The sequence below is a fragment of the Brachyhypopomus gauderio genome, chromosome 16 (assembly GCF_052324685.1).
Source record: "Brachyhypopomus gauderio isolate BG-103 chromosome 16, BGAUD_0.2, whole genome shotgun sequence".
NCBI classification, from domain to species: domain Eukaryota; kingdom Metazoa; phylum Chordata; class Actinopteri; order Gymnotiformes; family Hypopomidae; genus Brachyhypopomus; species Brachyhypopomus gauderio.
The window spans coordinates 8,008,884-8,028,910 of record NC_135226.1 but is presented as its reverse complement, the minus strand read 5'-3'; the positions used below and the strand labels follow the sequence as shown (position 1 = coordinate 8,028,910).

At 42.2% G+C, this 20,027-nt stretch overlaps 2 protein-coding genes across 14 annotated transcripts in view; one reads left to right on the top strand and one right to left on the bottom strand.

The window, feature by feature from the left end:
- The window catches only part of gdpd5b (glycerophosphodiester phosphodiesterase domain containing 5b), a 31,199-nt gene extending 20,148 nt beyond the window's left edge, over positions 1–11,051 (bottom strand). For 3 of the 10 annotated variants that reach the window (XR_013121554.1, XM_076976026.1, XM_076976020.1), the window contains exons 1-2: positions 10,758–11,051; positions 1,111–1,285 (exon numbers count right to left, since the gene is read on the bottom strand). Coding sequence is in view for 8 of the 10 variants with exons in the window: in XM_076976026.1 (XP_076832141.1) it covers positions 1,111–1,227 (117 nt within the window). In the remaining 2 variants the exon portion in view is untranslated. Of the gene's footprint in view, positions 1–1,110; positions 1,286–1,951; positions 2,042–7,807; positions 7,955–10,159; positions 10,314–10,757 lie in introns of those variants that run through there. The other 7 variants (XR_013121555.1, XM_076976027.1, XM_076976025.1 and 4 more) reach the window with 5 other exon arrangements.
- A 658-nt stretch (positions 11,052–11,709) lies between these two features.
- serpinh1b (serpin peptidase inhibitor, clade H (heat shock protein 47), member 1b) lies at positions 11,710–19,972 on the top strand. 4 transcript variants are annotated; one of them, XM_076976446.1, is made up of 7 exons: positions 11,712–11,728; positions 16,199–16,315; positions 17,139–17,182; positions 17,722–18,335; positions 18,429–18,527; positions 18,635–18,867; positions 18,968–19,972. In XM_076976446.1, exons 4-7 carry the CDS (start codon positions 17,753–17,755, stop codon positions 19,268–19,270), a joined length of 1,218 nt encoding a protein of 405 aa, XP_076832561.1. In that variant the 5' UTR covers positions 11,712–11,728; positions 16,199–16,315; positions 17,139–17,182; positions 17,722–17,752; the 3' UTR covers positions 19,271–19,972. The 4 variants fall into 4 exon arrangements, with proteins under 4 accessions (XP_076832564.1, XP_076832561.1, XP_076832563.1 ...); XM_076976449.1 differs by lacking the exon at positions 17,139–17,182 and having other exon boundaries at positions 11,710–11,728; XM_076976448.1 differs by having other exon boundaries at positions 11,713–11,728; positions 17,139–18,335.
- The last annotated feature ends 55 nt before the right edge of the window (positions 19,973–20,027 follow it).

Sequence of the window (20,027 nt, the reverse complement as noted above, 5' to 3'; positions counted from 1 at the left end):
ATAATTAAATTAATTAGTTAATAAAAATAAATATATAGAACACTGTTGATTCAAGAAGCAGCTCAGTGATTTACAAATAGGTAATAAAAAGTTGGGCCAGAAATTATGAAAAAAGATGATCAAACAAAGTATACAATAATAATAATAATAATAATAATAATAATAATAATAATAATAATAATAATAATAATAATATACTGCATACAGTCAGATCTTTTGTAAACACAAGTGAAAAACTGCAACTTAAAAATACATTTACATTTATGGCATTTGGCAGACGCCCTTATCCAGAGTGACTTACATTTTTATCTCATTTTTATACAAGTGAGCAATTGAGGGTTAAGGGCCTTGCTCAGGGGCACCTCAGTCATGGCCTCAGGTCTGGGAATCCCCTCTGGTCACAAGACCAGTTCCCTAACCACCAGGCCATGACAGGCCATGGAAATATAGTGACCTGATAATGGGTAAAGACTAGCCGAGGTCAAAGGGCATGCAGCATCAAGATAACGTGCATTAAGGAGAATGCTATGCTGTGTGACCTGACGGAACTCCACACAGTATCAACCGCATTCTCAACCACCTCTTGTGTAAAAGCTCAGAATAATTCTGATGTCTACTGCATTCTCAATTGCATTCTTGTGTAAACGCTCAGAATAATACTTATGACATTCGGTAACTCACATTCGGAAATAACAATCCAAATAAAATTCGAATTACATATTTTTGTTGTTTTCACAACTCGCAATAATAGTTTGTAGGTTTCCACAAGTCATCACAGATTAGATTTTTTCATCAGAGAATCCAAAGAGAATTTCCAGTGTAATTTAGTTCCAGGCCTATAATCTGTAATCTGTAATCTGTAATCTGTCTTGACAAATTGGCCCTAGATGCTGTTCCTCATGTTTGTGATCAATCGTTGTTTATTCACGTCACCACTCCCTCCGTACTGCACAACACCATCATAACTCATTCTCAGCTTTCATTCCTTATGAATCATATTTAGGTTGTGCCTGTAATCACTCCTCAAAACAACGAGTGTAAAAAACACCTGCTAATGAGCAGTGAGCCTGTAGACATGAAGCTGAACGGTGAGTAATCGGACAGACTCACCTTGGTGGTGTCGTCATGCGACCGCTGGTAACGTTTCCAACGGCACCCGTAGATCCCAGTCAGACATGATAAACACAGCTGCCTCTCATAGACCTGCAAGGGTTGGTGTTTCACCATGGTCCTTCAGACTGGACTCTACTCCACCCTCCTACCATCCCACTCCCAGCACGGCACCCTGGACACACACACACACACACACACACACACACACACGGGAGAGTGGGTGTCAAGAAAAAAAAACCACTTCAGCGTACTTACGTGGTGTATGCAGTGCACTGTTCCAAATTCTGACTGCAGTCTAAACACATCTGGATAAATCCGTTTTCTTAAGGGATTCAAGTCTGTAGATATCTGGGCTTCATTACACAGCAGCAGAACAAAACGTATGTGGTGCATTACTACAGAAGCGTGGACGTTAAACCTGACTTTAAAGCCCCATTTCTGCAGCTTCTGCAAAAAGACTTTCCACTGTTTATCGGCCAATACAAGAGAAGCACTAAAGTCGCTCTGCCTCCCAACATGAGGGTTCAGTGCACCGGTTCACATTTAAAGAACGTGAGTGTGTTTATATTCAAATGCATTACATTGAATTATAGTCACATCACTTTCAGAAAACATGTGATTCATTCGGAGCTATGACTCGTAACCAAAACTATAGAAGATTAGTTATGTGGAAACAGTCGAAACTACGGACCATGCTGAGAGCCGAGGTGAAAGAGGCTGAACGTTTAATCATCCCCGCAGAGTGGATCAGTCTCTTGCATTCCTTTAATGCAGCAGTTTCAGGTCAATGAGTACACAAGTAAGTGCGTGACAGATATGGTGTTTTGCATTCAAGTACCTCTTGAAAGTACATAGTTTTCCCTATGACCCAGCAGGCAGGGACAGTTTCTCTGGGAGCCAGCCCTTGGTATTCCTTGTGCATTATCTCCTGATGAGCAAGAGGAGCCATCTTTAAACAGTGAGCATGCATGAAGCTAGTTGTACATTCTGTCTGAGAGTAAAAAAAAAAAAAGCCTTGGAACCAATAGTGGCAAATGGACTCACTCTCCTCTAAAGAGCCAATCAAAGCTAAATCGGCACTTAAAAGCGTTTTCGATCTTGTCTGTTTGCACTAACGTCTGCGTTTCTGCTTAATGTGGCATTTCTAAGTGGGCCCAAAATGGTTACCAGGCCCATCCTAGGTTCCGGTAAGGCAGTTAGGTGGCCCAGCCCAGGGAGGTGAAGGCTGTAGATCTCTGGCCGATCGCTGGTTCAGCGCCTTAAATCTCCCACCTCAGGGAGCACCGTGTTTAAACGCAGCAACTCACTAAACCAAAGTGAAAAGAAACTTCTCCAGTCATTTGCATTCCAAGAAAGCCTTAGGGATTCAATTTCAACAAACAAATATGGATCTGCTTTGTCATGGTTAATGTTCAGATCCCTGTGAGATGTTGTGTCCTTAGAATAACCTCTGGACATTTGGGGCTTTGGTTCCACTGAGCCTGGTCTATTCACTTTGATAATCAAAATGTACTTCCAACCCAGTGCAACACAGGAAACCCATGTGGAAGGAGAGGGCTACAAGGTCAAACCTGACTGGCATACACAAGAACGTAATTTGAATGCACAGGGTACACAAATAAACATATGCATGGTGTATGGTGTTCCGCTCAGGACTGTAGGTGTTAATACATTTTTCTGGCTCCTTCTTATCCTGAAGCAAATCTGCTGAATTATTAAGCATTTCTTGATCCTATTTCTGCACATGTTAAAAATAGTCTGGAACTCTGGATAAGCCACAGTGGTAATATTTCGTGTGACAGGACTACATGATTGATATCACTGTGTCTGAGCGATGTGTCTCACTTGGAAAGGATAGGTAGACAATCTCACAAACTCCACGCGTCAAAGCTGTTCATCCTACGTTGCACACGCCATAAGTCAAATCAAATACATGCTTCAAGGTCCACATTTGATACTCGTTATAAAATCTGAACAAAATGTATCTTTTTGTAGACACATAATGTGTGGTACAGAAGAATGAAGCCGTGTCTATGACTGCTGTTTAGGTCTTTGAATTATGGTCAGCGTCTGGTATCATCTCCTTGTCTGACCATGTATGCGTAACCCTAAGAGAGTGATTAACATTTACCACCCCAGTAAAAAGTGAGTGATTAAATTAAGACCGGGAGGAAAAGATCTTCACCTTAATGAGCACTACTATTAAATTAATGTGTTGACCAACTTGTCGCCCCCCTTACTGCAACACGCTCCTCTAAAGGACGGAGACAGACGGCGAAGAACAAGTGTCTCTTTCTGCTGTCTCATTTCCTAGTGCCAGAAAAAGGAGCAGGACGATCTCCAAGCGAGGGAAACGGTTCAGCACTTTGGACGGTAACACGTGGAGCAAAACATGGGAGCCAGAACTGGGCCCTTCTGCGCATGATCCGAGGACGAGCCTCTCTACCGCGAAAGAGTCAACGACCTCCGTCCACACTGCAAACGTGCTTCAGAAGCTACTTTGCCAAGTTATATGTAAACGTGGGAAAATCTGTTTGATTCACACCCTGAAGCAGAATCTCTTAAACCTGTCGTCAGGGTAGGGACACCATAAAATTAAACCACATGACGATCTATATTTGTGTGGCTGTTATTTTGGGAGTCACGTGTATGAATGATAGGACTGTACTTTCTGAGCTGTAGCACAGTACCTCACAACTGCACATATCCGCCATCTCGCAGAAACGTGACTATTGCAGGAATCAAGGGTAAATCTTGGCTGGATTCTAGTGTAATCCAAGTTCTGTGATACTGAAGGGATGCCACTATTGCTTGTTCATTGGGAAACAGCATATCAAATCAGAACAACTGATACCACTGGTAAGGCCTCACTGCTTAAAAATAGAAAACAAAACCTTACCAGAAGTTTGTAGGTGTACCTACAGCCAATGTCTTTGGAACAATAAACGTAACATAATACCTATAACTGGCAACCTCTTCTCACTTGCAAAAAAGTATTCTAAATATAAAACATTCTGAATGTCCAATTCAGAAAATATAACGCACAATTTTGAAATTATTCACGTCACTTTTTTTCAGAACGATCCCGACCCTTATGACTCAGCGAGTAGAATGACTCGTCGTGCTGCTGAGGATGACAATTATGGTAATGATGAAGACTTTAGAAACACACAAGCGATGGCTCAAGAGCAGTAGAATTTCATTAGCAGGTTGTTTGGGTTGGTTGTCATCTTTCCTGAAAGCCCTCCCGTGCTGATTCAGCCGTTCCTCCCACCAACGGCCCCCACGCCAGCAAGGAATATTCCAGTGACCATCTGGTTGGTCAGCGGCACCTTGGGTGACACCCAAGCAAAAACTCCCTCGGCCCGAGCAGGAGTGGGAACCTCAGTGTTAGGACGCTTGGGAAGTCTGCCTTCCATGTTTTTGGGCGTTCTTTGCAGGCAAGCCTGTTTTTTTAGGGAAATGCAGTCGTGTGTAATGCTGAGGGAACACGGGCTGTAGGTGACACTGGATAAATAGGTGGCGTGAGCACGTTTTAACAGAGAAACGTTTCATTCTACATCGAGGGCGCGAGCTGTGGGTGTGGTAGCACCATGTGCCTTTTTCATTAGAATTTTAACGGATGCCCAACGTCACTAACACATTAAAAGATATGACGTGCAGTGTCCTGAATATAACAATCTTTTTTTTTTTTTTTTCTCCGATTACATTTTTTCACTTCCATTTTTCACAGGCATGCAACATTCTCAAAAATAGGTCATGATTATGATCACGATTATGGTCACCATCTGTACACAGTAGTTTTGTTTCAGAAGCTACAGAATTATAGCATTACTGTACGAGTACAGTATAATGCGCCTTCTCTGCATAACCCCAATATACCTAACTACATAGTGATTTATGTGACCGCTGTTGAGAGGATTTCTTCAGTGTGTGAAACCCACTATGGGCCCTTTGCTAAATGCTTATCTACTTTTGAAAATGTGTTTCTTCAAAACATGCTTCAACTAGAACTATGTAAAGACAGTACATAGTCTACATAGTCAGGGAGTTAATCTGCATTAGAGAATCTGGCACAAAACAAACAGAATCACTCAGCTCAAACTAGTTCCTAGTCTTCAAGTGAAGATTGCAGGTAAATTCACAAACTGTCACACGCGATTAACTGAAACTGCAAATCATCACATATTGTACATTAGATCCAGAATAGCTAGCCTACATTTTGCCTAAGTGGATCCTGTTATAAATACAAAAAAACTTCAGATGGGGATGAAATCAATAGTCAAGTAGTGTTAATGGAATTTTGCATTGGAAAAAGCACAATACTCAAATTACACATCAGAGCCCCATCATGCTTAATGATTTATCTTGATCGATTGCTCCTCACCAATTTAAGACAAGGGCAATCCAGCAAGGTAAAGAATCAAGACATGTTAGTATATTATGCATTCAGAACTGGAGACAAACTCTTAAACCCTTTGTTGTAATACTTTAGTTACAGCAACTTCAAAAAGCTAATATTAGCAAATCCTCTGAATACTAGAACCTCATTTAACCTCTTTTGCCCTAATATTGTACATCAGTACTACATTAAGTCCTGGATCATATTTTTCCATTACTATCTGAATGAAGAATATCTAATGATAAAAATATAGTCAGCGAGTGAAAAGACTATAGTTTAAAGCAAATGTAAGTGCAGAAAATTGGCATTTTCATGTGTGTGTGTGTGTGTGTGTGTGTGTGTGTGTGTGTGTGTGTGTGTGTGTGTGTGTGTGAGACAGAGAGAGAGACACACTGGAAAGATGTGCAGAGAAAGGGGAAGAATGGGAGATATCAGGACCAATTCGCCTTATGCACACCTTAAGCAAACTGCCAACAACAGATTCAGAGATCTGACGTTTTGCAGTCTCAGTGCTTCTTTATGCATGTTATCCAAAAATATCAGAACCAAAACTGATGTCACCAAAGAGAGAAGTGATGTAGAACAAATGATGGGTTTTTCACGCAAGACAAAAAAAATATCTAGAGCTGTAAAACATTTTCAGCCACACCAGAAACCAACCAACCAACCAGCAAACCAGCAAACCAACCATCCAACCAGCAAACCAACTAACCAGCAAACCAACCCACCATCCAGCAAACCAGCCAACCAACCAACCCACCATCTGAAACCTTCAAGTTTCAGAATAAAAAATAAAAGCTTCTTCAGCAGCTTTTGCTGTGGTCCTTGATTTATGTAAAGTGTGAGGCACAGCACCGAGTTTAATATCTACTCAAAGAAATATGAGCAAATAAATGTGCATGCTTCCTGTTTACACAGGAGTGATGCTGGTACCAAATCAACTGGCAATGACACCTAACCGACACTCGCCTCAGGCAGTCTCACACACAACCCTGGCAGTGAGAACCTTGAAACAGGTGCACGTCAGGTAAACAGAGCCATAAAACTATCAAAATAATCCCTCATAATCCGAAGAGTTCTACACAACTAAAAATGAACTGGGACGGGATCTAGATGTATCCCCTGTCAAAAGACCTGGAGGAAATAAATAAAGCCCTGATGTGTATTATAAGAGTAAACACCTATACCATCACCTCTTTCATACCACACAAATAAGTGAACAGAAGGCCTCGCGATAATCCTGGTGAGTGCTGAGAAGCAGGTGCACAGGCCAGGCAGGAGGAGAGGAAGACTGGAGAGGAAGACGGGAGACAAAGGGAGAAGTTGAGTGAGTCACCAGATGACTGGAGACTGTCCAGTTAGAGCGGCTGGAGCTAGACCTTGGAGTGACTAATCAATTTCAGCTGGTGTGATAGATTTTAGTTAAATATAAGCTTTCTCTCTAAGGATATGAATGCATCATTGGCTGCAGGACAGATCAGTCTGACGCTTGTTAAAGTACTGAGATGATTAATGAAAAAAGTCCCCCCCCTCCCCCACCACAGCGAATATCATACCAGATCAATGCAAAAACTAATTTCTCGTACTGCTTCCTTGAATTCTCAAATTATCTTGACCTGCAAAATATGAATCGGTGTCATTTGGCTAAAGCAGGCAAACACAGCCAGCTTTATCATTCTAAAAGTGATCCAATTTGGAGAAGCTATAAATTAAAAGCCCTGTAAGAGGCTGCCTCCTTGTCACGCCACACTGTCGGGAGATAGCATGGACCAATGCTAATCAGCCCCTGCTGTAATTGTAAGGGATTTGGGCATCGTGAGAGACGTCTCCTCCCTCTGTGTAGGGGGCCACAGAGACATGGCCAAGAAGAGAGGCCCTGCTCAGAGGCACCAGGTGGAAAGTTTAAGTGTGCCTCGGTGCTAATTAAAAACAGCAGGAAGTGACAGGAGAAATAAAAAGCGAGATGCTAGGAGCCCAGAAAGTGAAGCGAGGTGAACACGCCACCCACACCTCGCCGAGACGAACGCAAGTCAAAACACAGATGAAGAATACTTCTGGACACTGGAGATTATTCAGAGTTTGAAGATCTAAGTGAGTGTATGGAACACTTTGGAGTACTGAACATTTTATACACACTGGAATACTCAACACTTTCTATTCACAAACACAAGGATACCGTTTGCATGAGCGCAGCTCAACCAGGATTCTGAAGCAGCTTCATGCATAAGTCAAGCTGTGGTATGTCCCCGTTCGTGAGCACTCTCTGTGTCTTTCATTCTGTCTATCACTCACTATCTCTTTCTTTGTGACACCTTCTCCTCCGTGCCAGACGTGAAGGTCATCTCAGGAGATCTCCTTCAGTTTCTTCATATCCACTGCCTGGGGTCTCCTTAAGATGCTCCAAACATAAGCACGCACGCACGCGCACACACACGCGTGCACACACACCCTTACGACTGAATATGGACCTCAGCCAGCCTGCAAAGCAGTCAGGTTACACACGTGAATAAGTTATACTGGTGTCATGTCATGCTTTAGTGTTAAACTATAACCAAGCACATGATGGAAGATTTAAAAGGGGTTAATTTTACGCAAATATATTTACACATTGCATTCAAGCCCCCAGCACCCTACTGAGACATAGTACACTTTATAAACACCACCACCATAGAAATAAGACATTCTCTTGCTCATATAGCATACATGCATTGCTGTATTGTGCATAAGAATAGAATTAATTTGCAATTTAATTATGTCTTTTTCCAGGGTGCAAGTTTCACTGCTTTCTTTGACTCAGGTTCTTACCGTCAACATGCCTCCAGGGACAAATTCTCAGATAACTGGGACAAATAAATATATCACTTTGCCACCCATGCACAAATATGCCAAAATGCATTTGTATGGCTCTAGCCACTCCTGGGCACGCACATTGGCATCCACGATGCTGGCTGAATATAGCCCGAACTCAGTGCTCTCTCACAGGGCTACTGTGAAAACTCCAAAACATTAAAACAAAGATAAAGGAGGACAGACCGACTCGTGCAGTTTGCAGTGCCTGGTTGATTCTGAACAAGAAGGTAATTCTGGCTCGGAGCCTAATCACACGCTAGGTGCTGATATTGTTCTCTGGAAGGCCTGCAGCTGACAAAAGCATGCATGGCACGCAGACGCAGGGGGAAACGTTGGGGCAGGAAAGAAGGCCATCGAAACTTTAACTCTTTCTGCGCACCCAAACATCCCCGAGCAAACGGCGTATCGGTGCCACGCACCAAGGAGGGCGGGGAAGTGAGCGGCACATCGGGGCCGCCCGCGGGGGGGAGAAGAGAGGACAGGCAGCCATCTGCAGGAGGTGCTACCCAGCGAGGATGCGACCAGAGCGGCAGGCGGAACACGCTGCCCCAAATGCAGCTCTGACCCAGGCTGTCTGAGCTCTTTTGGGTTAGGCATTGTCCCTCTTCCAGGCAGGAGCAGGGGCCACATGGGGACGGAGCTCGGGGCGTTTTTTCTCTTTGTGGGAGGGGGGTGTATTTGCAATTTGGTTTACCTGAAACACGCCGTTTTTTACCCTCAATAAAAGAATGTGTTGAGTTTTTATGTCTCGAAATAAAGCTGAATAAATCCGACGTGTCTCATTTAAGGCTGGACGATTATTTAGGTTGCATAATTAAATCACGTGTGGTTTTCCTGGGCAACAGTACAAAGGCCTAGCAAAGGGACGCGTCACGGACCAAAGGTGAATCCCAAACTCGGTAGTTTATCTTCAATATGGCCAACAGAGGAGGTGACAACAACCTTACGCTGGTGCAGTGCACAGGATAACACTGAGCTCCAAAGAACACACACACAGACAAACACTCAATTCTCACTGAACCCAAGACAATACAGATAAGACCAATGCCAGTGGGGAATTCATAAATGCTACAATTTCTGCCAATTAGTGAAGAAAATCTTTACTGATCTAATCGACCAACACAGACATTCTTGCAGTAAGCGCTGACTAAAATAGACTTCTTCTAGGAATACCAGATTCTATTTATTTATTTTTTTGTCTATTGATCATGACAGGGTGAGCTTAGAGACATGGTGATGAACTAGGAACCACCGAGCATGAGTAGGGAAACCAAATCACAAAGAGGGAAGATCCGTCACGGACAGTCATAGCTGCTGCATGCTAACAGAGGTAACACCACATACAACACCCTTCCAGTTTCCTTATTGATGGTTAGTGATTCTTTACATAAGCTGTAATATGCCATATGAGAATATTCTATTCATGTAATAAACAACAACAACAACAACAACAATAATAATAATCCATGTACAGTATTTACTCATTCTGATATTTGATTGGGCTTTGGACTTAAAATATTGATACATGATAGCAGGTGTCAGCAGAGAAACAGAATTAGCAACGTCAGGATGTTTTTACCATTTATCACCAAATATCAATGCCTATCTCGCAAACAATGAGGCGTTATTTGAGAAGAATGATAGTGTGACAAGTAATCACTCAAAGCAATGGGTTTGAACGAATGGAATAACACTTTAAACGTGTGCACAGGCCATGCACTCGAAATACCCCAAACATCCCTGTGCTAATTAATTCATGTAAAAGGATACTGAGAGTAAATGAGACCCAGTTACCTCTGGTGTACCTTGTTTGTCCTTGGGTGACGCTCTTAATCCGAATGCCAGTTACAGATATGTGTGCCACTTAATCTGTGATCTGTAACTGAACATTGTACTCCAACCTGACTGAGACCACTCAACGGTGGGTTGTGTCTCACTCCTCTGTGGATACACCATGTGAGACCAACACTGGGGGGGTCTCCACTACTTAACATTTCCTTATCCAGCATCTCAAACACATGCAAGTAATATCATATAAATAAATAAACACACATTCTAATATATTTTAATATTATACAAAAACAAATACAAATATAATGATGTTTTGTTTGATGTTATTTGTAAATATTGTTGTTTATATAGCCATGCTGCAAGTGTCTTGTATGGGAGAATAAAACTGATCTAATCCATAACACAGTGTGAGGTTTGTTTTAGCGATATGACAGCAGGCTTTTTCATAAAGTCAGCTGTAACCTGTCATTAAGAAAGATCAGCTTCACTTATTAAAGACCCAAACCCACCAGTTCACTGTCATCAGCTTCACTCAATGACCCAAACCTGAAACACACCTAAAAATCAAACGAGATCGTTTCTACAGACTAATATTCCTCACCTTCCTCACACTCGGCTGCTACAGCGGCGACACCAGGTGAACCGTTTCGTCTTGTTTTTTTAACGTGAATCCTATTCCTCCGAGAACTCTTCCCACGCCTAAATTATGCAGCAATATTGCCTCAAAAGTATCGAAGCCACTTCATAAAACGTAAGTAGATATAAAAAACCCGGTGGAGGCGTTATATACGAAACGCTTCTGAAATAAAAACGTATATTTTGTGCCCGGTTAAAACTCCCTTGTTTCTCTCCACCGCGGCTTCACCTTGCCTGCGCGCGCTGTCAATAGGGGCTGTGCTAACGCAGCGTCGGCGCACGAGACCGAGGCGTTCCGCCTGGTGACCAATGACGGTCCTAGCCGAGCGAGAAAGGGGCGGGGCTTGATAATGTGTCGTCCAATTGTGCTCGCCACCGTCCAATTAAGACGGAGAATTAGGGGCGGTGAACGAGCCTACCTGTTCTACCTGAACACTGCACCTGGATATTGTGTTGGTGGGGAAAATGAGTCATTTAGTAATTTAGTTTAGCTGCTTCCCAAGTTCAGCAAACTTTTGCCGTGCTGTATAAGAGTGTTTAAGCAAATTATATTTATGACTTTAACTCTTTACAACAACAAATAAAACATTGGACACTGCGGGAGGTTTTCACATGAGAAGAGTGATGTGTTCAGGTCAATTGATGTAGTCCCAAGTGGAGGACTACATTACGATTTAAACACCAGCACGTCCCCTGACATTTCAGCCTTTGTTGTGATTAAAAAGACCCCTGGCACGTACTGTCAGTGCTTAAAATCAGCTTCCAGCTGCTCTGTAAGCCCTGAACTTCCCCTTGGAATAGTAGGTAGCATCAGGAGGTAGTTTCCGGTAACGGTTCATAGAATATTTACGTTTGAGGAGATGGGGAGCAAGATTTGGAGACGTACTGCAACATTCAGAAACTGACAGTCTGCCTGACCTTTATAGGCGACCTGAGGTGAGTACTATTCCTCATAAACCAGGACTAGCTATCTGTATCACATCTATAGTGGACAAACACCTTTACAGTTAAACTTGGCTCTAGACATGCGACTCTACTAGTTTAAGTCTACTGTGGGTTAAAATACGTACAAAAAGTGTTACAATATTTAAAACTATTCAAATCATAATCCTAAAAGAAGTCTACAGCAAGAGAAAACGCTGAGCTGATATTTCCCGAAACTACGTTGCAATGGCGCCATCTACAGACCGATTAACATTACAAGATTTTAAACTCGTGCACTGCAGTACCTGGAATTTTCTCTCTATATGAAAACTTTACGTACACACATCATAACACCAGTGGAAACCAAGTCTTCCTGGGCACCTCCTACTGGGAAATTTGAAGCACTAGGTTTTTATATTAATTCAGTTCAGAGGGTGGATGCTATGACCTACAAACAATATGCTGTTAAAAAAAAAGAAGAATTTATTTAGTTCTGATTTATCCTCATACAAATAAGACAGTGGCTAATATACTTAAACACTTCAGAATCCTCCAGAATGACGCAGAGACTTCTTCCATCATCATTCTTCCAGAAGCGCATTTGTTAGGACACATACTGATGTTGGATGAGAAGGTGTAATAAGGTGTTCTATCAGGTTGAGGTCAGGACTCTGTGCAGACCAGTCAAGTTCATCCACACCACTCCAGACTCCAGAGAATGCATCTCCACTGTTCTAGAGTCCAGCGTTAGCGCGCTTTACACCACTGCATCCGACGCTTTGCACTGCACTTGGTGATGTATGGCTTGGATGCAGCTGCTCGACCATAGAAACCCATTCCATGAAGCTCTCTGCACACTGTTCTTGAGCTAATCTGAAGGTCACATGAAGTTTAGATGTTGCACTATGTGCTTCAGCATCCACTGACCCCACTCCGTCAGTTTACATGGTCTATCACTTCGATGGCAGAGTTGCTGTCATTCCCAAACACTCCTATTTTCTTATAATACAGCTAACAGTTTACTGTGATATACACATATTTAGGAGTGAGGAAATTTCACAACTGGATTTGTTGCACATGTGACATCACAGTTTACTGTGCTCCTGACAGTGACAAGGAGAAACTCCCTAAAAGCATGAGGAAGAAACCTTGAGAGGAACCAAGACTGGGGGGGGGGTACTCATCCTCCTCTGGCTGATGCTGGTCACCATGACAACAATTTAAAGCGAGAAAAACAAAGAAAAAATGTGAGGGATCTTGGTGTGTATTTATATACATGAGATCTCTATGTAATTCCTATTCAGTCCAAAAAGTCTTGATGGTTGGTAATGGTAGACATAGCAGAGGAGAATTCGGGGTGGTGAGAGGGTCCAGGGCAGTGGGTTTATCCTTCCTCCACACTAGTTAGTCAGGGCAATGGGTTGATCTCTCATCATATCTGTTTGAGTAGGAGGTGGCTGACCCAGGATGGATCTCTGGAAAGGCTCATCTCTCCTTATCTCACTGTTTCTAGATAAATTAGAAGCACTGATGAAGGACCTGTCTGAAATGGTCTTGTTTCTCTGGAAGCTTTACTACAATTTTATATGTAATTGTAGTTGTAAATGTAAATGTAATAATATCTATGTATCTTACCTAAGTACACTGCAGCTACTTACCGCAAATCTTATATATGTGTATATATATATATATATATATATATATATATATATATATATATATATATATATATATATATATATATATATATATATATATATATATATATATGTGTGTGTGTGTGTGTGTATATATATATATATATATATATATATATATATATATATATATATATATATATATAATCTCCTGATAATTAGGGGTTATCTACCCAAATTACCTTGAGATTAAAAGCAGTCCAGGTAATTTCAGATATTGACACTGAGTGCTAACTGTCCGTGCCCTCAATTAATAACAGTGAGACTGCGGGTCACTCAATTACGATCCAGGCCAGTCCAGCACGATTGCTTACGTCACACCACTGGAGGGCATTGTACTGTAGTAGCTGAGTGCTGACCAATCCTGTGTTCATTTGTTACACTTCAATCCTTTCTTAGAACTACAGTCTGATATGTGTAGATCTTGTATGCCATTTTACACAAACCAAGCTAGCAAAATCTGTAATTACGATAAATCTTTTTGAATTTCCACTTTTTAAATTCTGTTGAATAAAATTCATATTATCACAAACTAATGATCTCAAGAATTAGATGGCCCCAAGAAGACTGGCAAAAAGTAATATCATGTTAAGATGCTGGAAAGTGTTAGAAGAAAGAATAACTAGTAACTATTTAAGCTGTTATGGGACATTTGAGTTAGAAGTATTTACAGAGCATTACAGCTTGAACAGAAGCATTACAGGAGAGGTACTGCCCAACTTGGTGCTGATCTCCAACACGTATTTACAAATACCACTTTTATTCAGTTCCACAAGAGCAAAGCCAGCAGACTGTAACTTTAACTGATTGTGATTGTAACTATTCCCATCTCTAAAAAACAAAAGTTCTGTGCATTTTCAAACACTGAGATGATCGTGCACCACTGTGAATTATTGTGTATGAAGACAAGCATGAAGCGTTGGCGTTTTCAGCGAATACCTTCACGCGTGGCATTTGGTTTTCGGCGTATTCCCAAAAAAGTGCAATTCAGCAGAAACTTTCATCAGCACATCAGCCAGTGTAACCTTGCATTCCTCTTACATCATGTTCTCCCCACCCACACATGCAACTGCCCCTGCTGAGTCTATAGCCGTGGTTCGCAGTTCATGAACGTACGCACACGGTCACACAAACTCGAACATTTTAGATTCGTATGTGCACGGTGTGAAATATGGCATTACTGCAGTTTACTGATGCCTGCGATGTCTCGTGTTGAGTATTTCATGATACAATCTCAGTAGCAGGGTTAGCTAGTCTAAACACAGGAGCGCTGCAAGAGAAGTGGGGTTTTGAAAAGGATACAAAGCAATTTGAGGAATTCAAAGCAGGCCCACATGTTTAAAAAGCCCATGCCACACCAAGGCAGTGTGTCAGGGAAACAAAGAGAATGACCCCAGGTCAATAGCCAGTGATCTCAATGTTATGCTGAAAAGGAATAGGCAGCTTGTGTTTGGCATAGCAATGTGAAGTCAGGAAATTATCAGGCAATCAGATTAAATCAAAAGACTTTGTAGTCTGTTTTTTAATCGTATTGCCTTTCATATGATGCTCATAGCGAAGACCATTTTTAAACCACATGAACAGAAACAAAAATATCAGTATGGTCTAATGCCCAGAATTGAAGGTTCTCAACTTTTACCTATTATGCTTTCTGCAGAATAAGATTCAGAAACTCTTTCTTCAAGGTTAGGTTTCTAACACAGGATCAGTGGTTCATGTGGTCATCTAATGAATTCCAGTAGAGTTCCCAGTGTGTTTTTCTAGTGTTTTCTCTCACAACATCTCTCCTATGCATTCATGGAGTTGATTTGGTGAATGCCAGTGTGGCTCTGCTAGGTGTGTGAGGAATTTCTCTGTTTAACTCCTCCTTGGAGGTGATAATTACACCAAAGAGAACTTTACTACTACTAGATTTGATGCAGGAGTAGTTGAATTGGTGTTTGTGTAAGTACTCTGACAGCTAAACCAACAAAGAGCAGTAGGGTATTTACGACATTGCTGTAAAGGGAAAAAGAATAAGTGAATTACTTTGGTTTATTCCAAAGTACCTCATGGTATAAAACATAACATTTTTAACAGTAAGCAGCTCTTTCTATCGCTATGACAAAAGTCTCTCCTGGATAATAAAAAACAGATAAAAAACTTTTGTGTAACACTAGATTAAGAAAGAATCTTGAAAATCACTTTTCGAATCACTCAGAAATCTGAAAGGGTGTATTTACAGGGGTGTAGACTGAGGAGAGCTGCTTCACCCCTCCCCCACAGGCTGTGCAGGCCCATAGCAGAGCGTAACACGTGGCAGTGGGGGTGGAGGTGCGGGTGGGGCTGCATGTAGGGCCCAGACATGCAAATGGTAACATCCAGGATGAAATGAGAAGCAATCTGACCATCCCCACTACAGCCTTTTATTGTCTTTTCACCCAGTTCTGTTGTCTCTAGGATGTGAAGCAAGTTAATATACACTAATTCCAGTTCTAAAGAGTGTGAGAATTTGATTCTGCCCATGACAAAAAAAAGTTGCATTGGTTTTTGAATATTCAGTTTTTATAAATTTGAAGACATTTTTGTGGCAATGTTATTGGTGGGCTACAGAGTACTATGCAAAATTACATGTAAATTGTTCTGATCTCTGTGAAACATTTATAAATTGGAATAGGATTTAGGACCCTGCAGAGATGGGTCCATCTCTGAACCATGGTCACTTGATCTAGTGGGAGGTCTCGACTCCAGTTTCCCAAGAGCCAGCCATCCTCATTTGAATATTCCTTCAAATTTCTGCTTCTAGAACTTTCTTTGCTGCAGTATATAGGTCTCCACGAACCACTGTCCTTCACCAGCTCATCACCAAAGACACGCAGAGAAGACCAGAGAAGACCAGAGAAGACCAGAGAAGCTGTCTGAGGTAAGACTAATCAAGACTATGCCATGGTTCTGCACTGAAATGACTGAAGGATGTTGCCTTGTCTTGCTTTGAATGTTTTGTCATTCCAGCCCGGAGGCATTTTTCTCAACAAATTTAACCATCTTAAGATAAAACATGGCACTTTTTAAAAAGCATGGTCAAATCTGTACTTGTAGAAGTGGGACAATCAGTGTTTGTTTTTTCCTGTCTTTTTTTTGTTTGTTTTGTCTGGCTAAGTGGGATGTGGGATTTTTTACAGGAAGGGTAACATAACTACAGGAAATGTAAAATCTCAGGATAGCTGCAGTTTTTAGGATTATTAAATGGGGTAGTGGGTGATTTTTAATTTTTTTATATATAAAGAACACCTTGTTTCACTGTAATGCATGTTTCTTTAGTGGGCATTTGAGCAGTTTATGAAATATACTCAATTTGAGATTTTTTTATTGCCAGGAAATTTCTGTAGACTCTAAAACAGCACAGGAAATGTGTGGGGAGCGGCTTGATGCCTTTAGAGAAATCACAACGCTTCCTCTGGAATTCTGAAGCTTTTCCACAATGGCATCTCTGATTGGTCTGAAGTTTTTCTCCTCGAGAGTGTGTAGCCAATAAGAAAAGCCTACGTGTCCTTGCCTGCCTCTGCATGTAGTGCCAATGTGGCATTTGCATGAAGTAATCATTTTCAGACTTACTTGAAAGATGCCAAGTCAAAACAGAATGATTTAATAGCAATTTAGACTCTGGGGAAAAAAAAAAAAATTTCTAGAGCAATATTTGTACTTTTTATTCTGTAGATCATCCAAATGCACCTCTTGTCTTTCAGAATGAAAATCGCAATCGTTGACAACACTATGAAAACCTTTGAAGGTATTCAAGATGATGTGGGGGAAAAACTCTGTAAAGAAAGAAGTTTTAAGAGATCTGAGTGAAAAGGCAGATAACGGTCTTGTGCCTCATCTCCAGATGCTGCCTTGGGCTCTGCTTCCTTTTGTTGTGGCCTGCAGTTACAACATGTTGGCTCATGTCCCTCAAAGGGCATGAACACATTAAAGGCAGCTAGTGCCTGAGCTGAAAATGTGCCCCCGTTAAGAACCATGAGAATCACATTCCCTTTCATTTGTGGAGTGTTATTGAAGCTTAAGAGGAGTTTCAGTAACGCAGCTGGCCGGCTAGCACATATGGCCTGATTTTTGTAAAGAAGGCTTTCCTTGGAAAGTCATGATCTCTCGTAATGTTGTTCCAACATTCTTCTCTTGCACAGTACTCAGACAAAAGCGCTGGCTACATTAAACTGGGACAAATTAAAGCACTCATGTTCACTCTCACACACATGTAAATGTTTTAGATTTTTCTGATGTCTTTTTGTGTCGGGTAATAACACAGTCTATCGATTTCCTCTCCTGCAGACTTCCGTTACTGTGTGAACCCAGAGCAACCATGTGGGTGGGCAGTCTCATCGCTTTGTGCCTCCTGGCGGTGGCCTCCTCCGCAGACGTGAAGAAGCTGAGTAGTCATGCAAGCTCGTTGGCAGACACCAGCTCCAACCTCGCCTTCAACCTGTACCACAACTTGGCCAAGGAGAAGGACCAGGAGAACATCCTGATCTCCCCAGTGGTGGTGGCCTCCTCCTTGGGCCTGGTGGCCCTGGGAAGCAAGTCCTCCACCGCCTCCCAGGTCAAGAGCGTCCTGAAGGCCGATACCCTCAAGGACGAACACTTGCACACGGGTCTCTCGGAGCTCCTGCAGGAGGTCAGCGACCCCGTCGCCCGCAACACGACATGGAAGATCAGTAACAAGGTCTACGGACCCAGCTCCGTAAGCTTCACCGATGACTTTGTGAAGAACAGCAAGAAGCACTACAAATATGAGCACTCGAAGGTCAACTTCCGTGACAAGAGGAGTGCCATCAGCTCCATCAACGAGTGGGCCTCCAAGTCCACCGATGGCAAACTACCAGAGGTCACCAAAGACGTGAAGAACACTGACGGTGCCATGATCATCAACGCCATGTTCTTCAAACGTAAGTGTGAATTTAAAGATTCAAGGACTGCATTTAAAAAAAAAAAAGTTATTTTGATTTCATAGATACTTAAAAAATTGCACATTTTTGCAGCTCACTGGGATGAAAAGTTCCACCACAAGATGGTCGACAACCGCGGCTTCCTCGTGAGCCGCTCTCACACCGTATCTGTCCCAATGATGCACCGCACAGGTCAGAGTAACAGCTGTTCGTCACCCTGAAAACCTACACGGTGTTCATGCTAAGGGCCAGGCACGTCTCCGATACAATAAACTACTCCACATTTTGCGTCTCCGCAGGTCTCTACGGCTTCTACGAGGACACGGAGAACAGGCTGTTTGTGCTCAGCATGCCTCTGGCCCACAAGAAGTCGAGCATGATCTTCATCATGCCCTACCACGTGGAGCCGCTCGAGAGGCTGGAGAAACTCCTCACTCGCAAGCAGATGAGCACGTGGACGAGCAAGTTGGAAGAGAGGGCGGTGGCCGTTTCCCTGCCCAAAGTCAGCATGGAAGTCAGCCACGACCTCCAGGTAGGCCTCACGTGAAACGATCGGCACCGCATCGTTTAATTTCAATTGTTTAAGTCCGTTCACGGGGAGTTTGACGCGCAACGCCGTTCTTGTTTCGCAGAAACATCTGGGAGAACTCGGTCTCACCGAGGCCGTGGACAAGTCCAAGGCGGACCTGTCGAACATGTCTGGCAAAAAAGACCTGTACCTGGGCAGCGTCTTCCACGCCTCCGCCTGGGAGTGGGACACGGAGGGCAACCCCTTCGACGCCAGCATCTTTGGCACGGAGAAGCTCAGGAACCCCAAGCTCTTCTACGCTGACCACCCCTTCATCTTCCTGGTGAAGGACAACCAAACCGACTCCTTCCTCTTCATCGGCAGGCTGGTGAAGCCCAAGGGTGAAAAAATGAGAGATGAATTATGATTTTTAGCTGTGTTTTTTTTTTTTTTTTTTTTAGCTATTGCTTTTGCCAAGGGACTTGTTTTTTTGTTGTTGTTTATTATAATATAGTTATGGTGTGACTGTTACCTCATGAGCACATTCCAGTAGAATCTGAACCACAGTTTTCTCCAAGTACACCACAGTTGAACCACACTAGGAGTACCCAGGGTGTTAAGGCATAGGTAATTCCACAGGTTATAGGCATAGGTGACTCCAACCATGAGCTGCACCAGGTACAAAAGAATTCTACTTGTGAGAGATTTGATACCTGCAAGTAATATCCACAGGTTTCGCATCAATTGGACCGCAAGCCTTATTAAGCATCTAGTCAGTTTGTTAGAATAGATGCTATACTTATATTAAGTATGGCAGTATTGATGTTGGCCTGGTGATATTTGATATTTTTACCTGATGCATTATCTTATTCCACCCAGTCTGTGTTGGTACCTTGTCTTATCTTTAATGTTTAAAGATGAAAAGGATTTTTGCACAAATCTTCAAGCCGTCATGATTCTGTGGTCAGCAGAAGGTTTCTTTGCTTTATTTTCTTCACCAATCATCTTCTGTTCTGTTCAGTTCAAATACACATAGCGTGGTATCATGTTCCAAGAGGTGCTTACTGTACATTCTGTCAATGTGTTGCTCATTGTCTTCTTAATTTTTTAAATAAACATACAAAGATAATTGTTGTGTCCCAGTGGTACTTTTATTAATGGGCTCAAATGTATTTCTAGGTAAA

Bases quoted from the DNA above. Each gene is read 5' to 3' on its own strand.
- serpinh1b (XM_076976449.1), top strand. From the start codon at position 17,753: ATGTGGGTGGGCAGTCTCATCGCTTTGTGCCTCCTGGCGGTGGCCTCC. The intron at 18,336-18,428 runs GTAAGTGTGAAT...ACATTTTTGCAG, and splicing joins CAACGCCATGTTCTTCAAAC to CTCACTGGGATGAAAAGTTC. The intron at 18,528-18,634 runs GTCAGAGTAACA...GCGTCTCCGCAG, and splicing joins CCCAATGATGCACCGCACAG to GTCTCTACGGCTTCTACGAG.